The 10,000-nt window shown below is 42.2% G+C and overlaps 1 protein-coding gene across 1 annotated transcript; it reads right to left on the bottom strand.

The window, feature by feature from the left end:
• Window positions 1–727: 727 nt before the first annotated feature.
• LOC137972438 (uncharacterized) lies at window positions 728–6,508 on the bottom strand. Its single transcript, XM_068819160.1, has 2 exons — window positions 4,369–6,508; window positions 728–3,380 (listed from the first exon to the last, which is right to left on the bottom strand). The coding sequence occupies exons 1-2, from the start codon at window positions 4,492–4,494 to the stop codon at window positions 2,628–2,630; spliced, it is 879 nt and encodes a 292-aa protein (XP_068675261.1). The 5' UTR covers window positions 4,495–6,508; the 3' UTR covers window positions 728–2,627.
• Between the last annotated feature and the right edge of the window lie 3,492 nt (window positions 6,509–10,000).

Here is a 10,000-nt window from a genome sequence, read left to right as displayed (position 1 = left end):
ATGTTATTGTAGGGCTTTTCTGTTGCCACGGTGACTTGTTACGTCACAAAAATGAGTGCATCTTGTTCAGCAATAATTGGTGTTTCTTATGGTACCATAACATTGCTAATACGTGATTCAGTATTGTAGTGCCAATTATTAGTTCTAATAAGAGCGTTACTTGAAAGCTTTGAAACTGGCTTGAGCCACCTTAAGTGACGTTAAAGAAACACCTGTCATGAAATTAGCCTACTGTTTATTTGGCGCCCAAATCACGTAGTCGTTCCTAACAAGAACGTGGATCCTCTATCGAGTTCTGAAAAGTCAGTTTCCTTTTCCTCGTCGTCAGATCTGCTGTCATATTCAGTCACCTCATCGTCAGCATTGTCTGCCCGGAAGCCGAAATCTTGGGGTCATAGAGTTTTCTGGAGTCCGATTACATTGAAGGTAAAGGATGTGTTACAGCGGTTATCATTTACACGCGCCCCTCAACGACTTTTCATATCTCGAAGGTAAAATTAGGTGGACGTCAACCAAACATTTCCGTGACGACACTCCTGTTCTCTTTAGGGCAGTTGAATTTGTTATGGAAACATTTGATTGACGTCCACCTAAATTTTATTGTCTAATATGAAAAAAAAAAATCGTTGAGGGGTGCGTGTGTAAAAAGGAAGCTTCTTGCCAAGGGCAGGGATTAGCTCTGCTCCCTTTTACCTTCTGCGGTCGAACGCAGGAGCTCAAACAGCAATTAACTTGACTTGCTTTTAATCTTCTCTTCAGTTCTTACAACAGTTCCTAGGAATACGTTCTCTACAAGTAGTTGTTCAAAAGAACACCTTAGATCGAGAGATTCGCTTACTGGATTCGCTCCTGGTCCAGGCAACGCATTGTGATTGGTCAAAGGATTAGAGGCTTAGAACGTGATAACGTCAACTACAAAAGTCGTGATTAATATGAACTTCGAAGGTTTACCTACGGCTGCACGAAACATGATCCATGCTGATGACTTAAAAATTGCAGTGCCGCTAGGGCAATCGCAGTGGTTGCCTGACCAGGATCACTACCCTAAACCTTCTGGACGGGACGTGACTTCTCAACTAATAAACTTAAAGTAACAAAGACTAAACCAACCGAAATAAACAAGGGATTAACAATATTAATTAATGTACCTGGCTAAGCCGAGCCCTGAACTAATAACGTCAACGCGGGATTAAGAGATTAGTACGACATCGGAATTTCTACAACAACAATGATGGAACTACAGGGTTGTTTCTTGAACAGTACAAGAACATTCGACCTAACCTTAACCTTAACCTTAGCGTTACAGCTTTTATTACTAATATACACTAAAGACCAGGAGTACAGCAGTTGCACGACAACACGTACTAGAAGCACTTGTCAACAGAGTTCTTCTGGCTTCTCTAGTTAATTAACCTAGATGGATTAATCCCGAATAAGCAATATATCCTATTTTGTCCAGGTATGAATTAAATTGTTTACTAGGCCAGCACACGCACGAACGTTTCCGTGAGATACGTTGAAACGCCTTTGTGTATACACTTAGTTGTGTTTTCCAGCACGTGCATTATGCCTGGCAACGGTGTGGCTCTCTTTGTTGAAGAGGTCACCTCTGTCTCTTAACCTCAACACAAGATCAAGTCTTTCCTGAATCATCAATAACTTCACACTACTTGAAATAACAAACACGCTTCACTCTAAAAAGCTTTGTGCCTTGCAGCACCATTCGTTACGCACAGAAGCATTTGTTACGCACAATTAATTTTAATTACACGACAAAAGTACTTAGACGCATCGTTAACTAATTAAAGAAGGACACAATTGAACACGCAATTTTTACTCCTTTAACACGTGTTACTGATAACGGCTGTAATCTAGTCTAGTTCTAAGGTCAGACAGAAAAAAGTTGAAACAGACTGCCAAGTTCATTTCCGCGATCCGCACTTCAAAACAAAGAAAATCCATAATCCACGCTGAGACATTGAAGAAATCCGCGATCCGCTGAGAGTTCAAAATCCGCCAATTTTCAAAATTTGTTCTCAAAATCTGAAATCGGAGTAGTTTTTTTTAGCCAAATCCGCTGATCCGTGAACCTATTCACCCCTTCATCGTACGTCAGTACTTCCCATGAGGAAATCCATATGTAAGACTCTCTTTGAAGAGGAGGCAGACGTGAACTCGGAAATGGCCTGTTGTGTGCATGACTGGAATCGAATTCTTTGTGTTTCCGCTGCAGGCAATATAGGTTATCGTGTGACTCGGTAACACAACTTCTTCCATTATTGTTAGGAAAAAGTGCGAAACAATTTTAAATACCATCTTTGAAACTTGTAAAGCATCCGTTTACAGTCTGAAATGTAAATTCTTGAATTCGGAGATTTTGAGCAAGATATATGATTATAGCAAGAAATTAACCACTAAAATAATGTGAACATAAAATCCTTTGAACACGAGTAAACTTCCCGGTGCATCTTGTTAAATGAAAAAACTCCTGTTGCATTTATTAGATTAAACTAATTGGCAAAACTCAACTAAAACCTCTACCAAAGAAACACAGTGCTGACACGAACATCCTACATCCTTTTTAGACGAGATGGCAGTTGCACGCAAAAATTAGTTACCACAATCGATCAAGCTAAACGATTTTCTCGGCCAACGTGCATGGGTTTTCCTTCGTTCCATCTGGGATTGTCTTTGCAAAGTTTAGGTTCATATCTCCATTGCTCTCCAAGGGCACGATAATCAAACTTTGTAGTTCCACAGTGAGATGCGAAATCAGAAAACGGGCTCTCCTCTTTCCTGCCATCGTTCGCGTTTGACCCAAAATATCGCATCTTCTCTTCGTAAGTCCCGTGTATCCCTAAATACGAATCACAAACGTCTGTCACCTTGTTAAACTTTGGATTAAATGAGGCTGGCGGATGGTGATACAACCTTGAGTCGTGGATAAATTGTTTTGTTGGAATGCCATTTAACCATAAGCCAATCTGCTGATCGGCGTGCGGATGACATAGCATTGTACTTTCATTTTGTGACAAGAATTTAGAAATGATATCCGGCGTGAATATCATGAATGATTCATCTATCCATGTTATGCCTGCTTGGCAATGAAAAAGTCCCCAGATGAGATTTTCTTTTGGTCGCATTGGCAGTTCAGCAAGAAGTCTCTTTAGACAAAGGAAGTAATCATCGTCTAGTCTAAGAAGGTATTGAAAGTCAAACTTGGCGTAAGCCCATTTAATTTGGTAGAGAAAGCGCAGTCCGAACTCCCAACCCAGCAACGGCTGTAGTTCTATATCCTTGTACTGATTTCTTTCTTGTAAAAGAAGATCGCGCTTTGCATTGTCCGGAATAAAGCCGTCGGTAACGAAGAAACATTTAACCTGATAGAGAAAAAAATAGAAATGTCAGCAACAACAGCGGTGGTGGGGAGGTTAAGATGCTGGAAGACCGGCGTACCCGGCAACGGTCAGTTTTTACCATGCAACCACGACGCTGATTTTTACCGAACATGGCAGGTGTTAACAACTCCAATTTTATCTGGTACTTTATGTTACTTGGTGATCCCAAAAAAAAAAACGAAGCGGATAAATGAGATTAGAAGGAAAATAGAAGTAGAGAACCAAGGGAAAGCGAATTCAGAAAAAAACACGGCACTTAAAAGATCTGTAAACAACCACAGCGAAAAAACACAGTGAACAATATGAGCCTCACAAAGGTGTTAACCAGTTACTGGTATAAAGGTAGACAAAAAAACAAAGAAGGATTAATTTAATTATTTACTAGGAAAACTTTGTAGGGCAAAACAAGAAAGGAGAAAACAAACGAACACTAATTACACGGAAAAATACGGGAATTCGTGGCTACACAGTGGCCCGGCCCAATGAACTAACTTAATGCAGGTGTTCATTTCTGACTGATCGAATTCTGCCAGGAGCGCAAATTCGAAATAGAGGAGCACCGAAGGTTTGTCTCGAGTTTTCAGATTTAAAAAAGTATAAGTGTGTGAAAGTTGACATCTTTTTTATTTTGAAAATTCCTTGTCGCTCTCTAGGAAGCAAAGTTAGTGACAGGCCGTATCAGCGTCGTTAGGCTTGTGCGAACTCTTACTGACCCGGGAAATCCGTCTTTTCCCCTAAAAAGAAGGGGCCATTTTCCGCGATGAAAATTTTCGTCCACGATCAATACCAGACCTCCGCTTTAGCCACTTACTCCTTTCGTGCGGAGTTAGCAAATATTCCTTTTACTATCGTTTCCAAAATATATCGGAGAATTACTGGACTTGGCGCCAGCGACGTCTCTTGTACATATCTTCCTTTGAGAAGGCACCCAGTGGCAAATTAGGGTTAGATCTCTGGGGTGGCTACTTACCGCAGTCAGTGGCCTGCTGTTGAGAATTCCTTGAACTTCGGTCATCAGGGTTCTGAGGGATTCATCAGACACGATTTGTTGGCTTAGCAAGGCTGATCTGATTATGCGTTCCCAAACACCGCCCATCTGTGAAGTTAGTGGATTGAATTTCCAAATGCTGTTTTTCTGTCGGAGGAATTCACGAATCGATCTTAGATTCCAGCTCGTTAGGGTTTCGCGGATCTTTGTCCAGCTTTGAAATTAGTGCCGTTATCACTATAGACCCCTGGGATTTGTAAACCGACGCAGAGAATTGATGAGGTCATCTCTAACAAGGGAGTTGGCAATTTCAATGTAAGCTGCTCTTATCACTAAGCATGTAAACAGGCATCCGTAGCGCTTCTTGTTTGAACGCCCTTGGCGGAAATAAGCGGGCCAAAGTAGTCTACACCAACTTGTGTAAAAAGCGGGTGCCCTGGTAGCACTCTCTCTCTTGGTAGGTAAGTGAGCCATTAACTGTTTGCCTTTGGCAGTTCCAAGTTTCTTGGAAATGAAGCAATCGCCGATGATTCTGCGGACGTACTGCTGAAAGTCCCTTCATAATCCAGTATAGTTGGCGTAGACTGGCTAGGACGTATTCTTGCCCAAGATGACCAGCTCGTTGGTGATGCTGAAGAATGATTAATTTTGTAACGTGATGGCGGTAAGGCATCATTACTGGATGCTTGGTGATGTACTCAACTGGTGCATTTCCTTATTTTCTTTCAACTCGGATAATTTCATCACTAATAATGGGTGGATTTTATGTACAGATTTTGGTGTTTTCAAACTCTCCAGTTCAGAGGTCATTTGGCGTAGGGATTGTGACTGATCTAATCGCTGCAAGGTCTTTACAACGTTTGAGAAGGAATTTCTTTGCATGTGCTTAAATATCACCTTTTCTGCAGTTGTCACTTCTTGAACAAACAACGTACTTGTGGTTGTTGCTGAAGGAATGGCACGACTCCTCAGGCATCTTATAACGAGCCACGATTTGAATCACAGAGGACCGTCTTTAGACTTCCGTATTTTTTTTTTTTTCCCATGAGAAAAACTGCTGGGATAACCTCCATAAGATATCAAAATATTCTTGGTTTGTTAACGCCAAACAGCAATGTTGCGGGTCATGTTTACCTTCTGGATTTTCATTCGTTAATTCTTGCTAACGAAGAGTAGGATCGAGAGGCCAAGATTTCTCTCTCTGAGTTAAGAACTGAGGGCCATTAAACCATCTGCTGTTAACATTCATTTCATCAATTGAGAGACCTTTACTCGCATTATTTCCTGGGTTCATCTAGGAACGAAAGTGTCTCCACTGGCGGGATGTGGAATTCTCGTGAATGATGGCCAGCCTGTTGGAAACAAATGTGTGAAACCTCTCTGACGTGTTTCGTATATTCTGGAGAACACAAATGGAATCCCTGCAAAATATCGATCGTGTTGCCGCGACAACACATTCTTCCTGGAGGGATTTGTTTAACTGTACGGCAAGTATTGCGGCCAAAAATTCCAATCTGGCAAGAGTCATGGACTCTATGTGGGCTAGGCGAGTTTTTCCCACGAGAAACGGGCAATATATGCTATCCTTTGTATCCACCATTCTGAGGTAGGAAACTGCTCCATAAGCAATCTGAGAAGTGTCGGCGAAGTTATGCAGCTCAGAATATTTCAGTTCTTCAAAGTTCATCGGTTTAAGGCATCTGTTTACTGTAATTCCGGAAAGACTGCGGAACTTTTCCTTCAAATTTCCCCATCTTTCTCTCTCGACGTCGCCAATTGGGTCATCTCATCCAAGTTTCTCTCTACATAGATCTTGAAGCAGTTTCTTTGCAGGCAGGGCAACTGGCGGCAGGAATCCAAGCGGACCATGTACAATACAATACAATACAATACATACTTCTTTGACAGCTCCCCATAGGGGCTTTTCAGGGCCAATGAAACACAATCAACGAAACAACAGAACACAACAACTACAACTGTTAAGAATCCCGACTGGCCGGAGGCAAACCAGTTGGCTATTTACAAGTGCAGCTAGGAAGTTGAACCAGGGACTACCTGGAACAAATTCAACGAGCAGTCAGAGCAGGTCTTGAACCCGGGATCTCCGGATCTCAAGGCAAGCGCCCTAACCACTGGACCGCACTGCCTCCTCCGGAACTTACGAGGGAGAGTATGCCTATCTGAGTTGTGGGCTTGGCCTTGAGAGCCTCGTCCAATATAAACTTGTCACTTTCCATATCCCACTTAAGTCCCAACGCTCGCTGAATTGGCAGAGCGTCTTTCACCAAATCGAGGTTCAAAAAGGATTGAGCTCTCTCGTTTTCAGGGATGGACTGATGGACTTCTGGTCTGTTGCACTGCCACTTGGTAAGCCTAAAACTGCACTTAGCAAGAAGATAGCAACGATCATTAACAAGACCAACAGGTAGTTCTGATGATTTAATCGATTTGAGACAGTCATCCGCGTTAATTTTAACAGTCTTAATAATTTCTTCTGGAAATTAGTCCTAGTTGTCTTTTGCTGTTCTGAACAACTGGGGAGGATGTGGTGTCAAAGAGATGTACCTGGAATTTGGTTTACGTCACTGTTCGGCCACCATAAAAATCTGAAGGCATCTCGGCCAGCGGGTCGTACTCTGATTTGGTGAAAAATTTCTACATCTGCCGCCAATGCAACTGGATTTTCGCGGGATCTTGTCAGGACACCTACGGATAGTGCGGGTAGTTACCACAGTGGCCTTCCCTCAACTTAAGCTCATCATCTGGTATCTGCTTTGTCCTTTCAAAAGGGTTGCTGTCTCGCAGGAGCCGTTTCATTTGTCAACGGTCCACAGTGTTGCGATTTTAATCATTTCAGCGCCATCTAGCACTTTAACGGTTAGATTAATTTCTTGGCTAACCTTAGGTCTATCTTCTTTTTCTTGAGTGGTTAAATAGAAGGTTTTCAAATCTCCTCTCGCTCCAAGCTCCATTACCAGATCATTATCGCACAAACGCAAGGTCAGAGCCATTGTCTAGAAGGGCGAAGGTCTTCACGGTCTTCCCAGAATCATGGCTTTGACTGGAACAATTCTCAAGCACATTTTCCCTTCATTACCACAGGTACTGTGGCTTTGTCCACCAGGAACCAGTGGGGAACTGTCAAATTGACTCTCGGGTAACGGGGCAGCCTCTCCCTAATTCAAAAGCTGTCCTCAGTCCAGAGGATGAAGCAGTGTGTGTTGCTTTCGGGTGCACCCTTGAACTTGGCAGGAACCTTTGGCTTAGCATCCAACAGCGATGTGCCCATCGCAAAATTTACTGTCGCTAGAAAGCACTTTTGTTCTACGCGCGCCAGTACCGGACAGCATGAGAGTCATCACATCTTTGAATGAAATGTTAACGACTCTGAGCACACTTTATTTCACTTGACGATTCACTGAAGGGAAAAACGAAGTACGTACATGAGATTACAAGGAAAGGTAGAAGTAGAAGCCAAAGGAAAGCAAGTTCAGAAAACACGGCGCTTACAAGATCTGTGCGGTTCTCCGGATTACAGAAATGGTTTTTTGCGTGCAGCATGATAGAAACTTAGCAACATGATAGAACTTAGCACTTCACATTACACTCTAATCAGTTAAGTCTATATACAAGTGCAGCCGAGAAGTGAACCCGGTACAATCTGGACCACATTCAACTAGTGGTCAAGACGGATCTCGAACCCGAGATCTCCGAATCTCAAGGCAAGCAACTAATTACCACTTGGCCGCACTGCCGCCATTTCTATAACATGATGGAGGTATAAGAATTTTCAAAAATCTCATAAGATTTCATTATTTTAATTAGAACAAAGATAGTAACTTTATCTGCAAATCTAAAAGAATAAAGGGAATTCTTTATCTACATTCTTTCCCACTAAGCCCCAGTTGTTCAAAAGGTGGATAACGCTATCCACCAGATGAATCACTATCCATCAGATAGCGCAATTGCTTCCGCTAAAACTTGATCCGGAGGATAGCGCTTTACATCGTTTGAACAAATGAGGCCAGAAATATAAATATTGCATAACACTTTTTAAATAACTGTGGTTTATTTCCGAGACTGGCGGATTGTGCAATTCAGACAATTGTCACAATGTGTTCTGGCAGCATCTAAAGTTTGTCAAACACCCTTTTTAACAGTTTAACGGGGCTAAACTAAAGCATACTTAATGCATGGAGATGGTATGAAACTCGACAAGTTCCTTTGTTTGATGTTTTTGTCCGTATTTTTTGGCCTTGACCCTGCACAAAACACACCTTTTTTCGAGAAGATAACCAATCAATTCCTTCGATTAAATTATGTGCAACTAACTTGTAAACCTGGGCGAAGAGAAAACAAGCGATTGTGCAGGGTCACGGTCAATTCAACATTGATTGCAACAACACTGTTCTCGCTTTTGAAGGTTCTAAGGTTTCATAACCAGTCCCTCGATTAACTATGACCAAAGTAAATGAACATTTGTTCGAAATTGCGGGGATTCGAAATACCCGAGTACAAAATAATGGGGTTTAACTGCACATCCACATGATAATGAGGATATTAAAAAAGAAATTGGTTAAAGTGTAATCGTAAACCTTAGAATAACAAATTAAATGCCACGAAGTGTTACCTTATCCTTCTTAATGCAATACCACAAAAATGCAAGAAAAGCTAGCGATAGCTGTCACAAAAACGAGTCCCTTAAGTTGTGACCTCTTAAGTTGAGAGCCCTCCTTACCCCGAGGGGAAGGGAGATCAGTGGTCGATTATGCTTGCGGTAATTTAACGACGGTTCGTGCGTAGAAAAGAAGGGAGATTTTTAATAAGTCTTGTGGAGGGATGGTACAAAACATGAACCCCCTAACTGGACCGAAAATGGACCTTCCATTCTGGACCCCACTCGAGAGAAGAAAGGAAACAATAGATGGTTTTCCCAGTGACGTCATCAAATTCCTAAATCAAAGTCGCAAGGCCTTCTGAATTTTTATCTAAAGGAAGTTGAAGATGACCTAGTTTCCAGTTCCGTGACGTCTTTCCTTTCGAAAATACAGCATTTTGAATCTCCGAATCGTCGTATTTGGTGGGAAGCGCAACAGTCTTCGTCCCTCAAAGACAGTACATTGCACATTGGAACCCTGAGTGTCAACCTGTGACTTGGAAAATATCGACCCAATAGACTTGACTACCCCCGTATCAAGTTCTGTTTCCATACCTGCATGTTTTTTTCCGACAGTGTTTCCACCATGTTTCCCTTACTGCCTGCCTCTCTCGAAATCGTGCAGGAGCTGTGCTAATAATGATCAACAAACAGTACTTTCGTTCGCTTGTTTCCCAAATGTCTGAAGTCCAGTACTGGAAGCAGCTTCGTGTACTGCGCCTATATAGTCCGTTAGAAACAGAAGCCTTTGAGCGGGGTCTTTGCCATCACTTTGTGCGTCGCTAGAAGTGTTTTCCTCGTTGTTGTATTCACATTGTCCATTAAAGCGTCCAGGTAAAGTTGGGGAAAGAATGATATAAACCAAGAGTACCCATCCCCGGGCCTAACCCGAACGTTCGACATATGCAAACAAAAGCATAAAGGAGTGCAGGAAAAGGAAACTTCATGGATGACCAC

The sequence above is a fragment of the Montipora foliosa genome, chromosome 10 (assembly GCF_036669935.1).
Source record: "Montipora foliosa isolate CH-2021 chromosome 10, ASM3666993v2, whole genome shotgun sequence".
Lineage (NCBI taxonomy): Eukaryota > Metazoa > Cnidaria > Anthozoa > Scleractinia > Acroporidae > Montipora > Montipora foliosa.
This window is presented reverse-complemented; position numbering and strand designations above follow the sequence as displayed.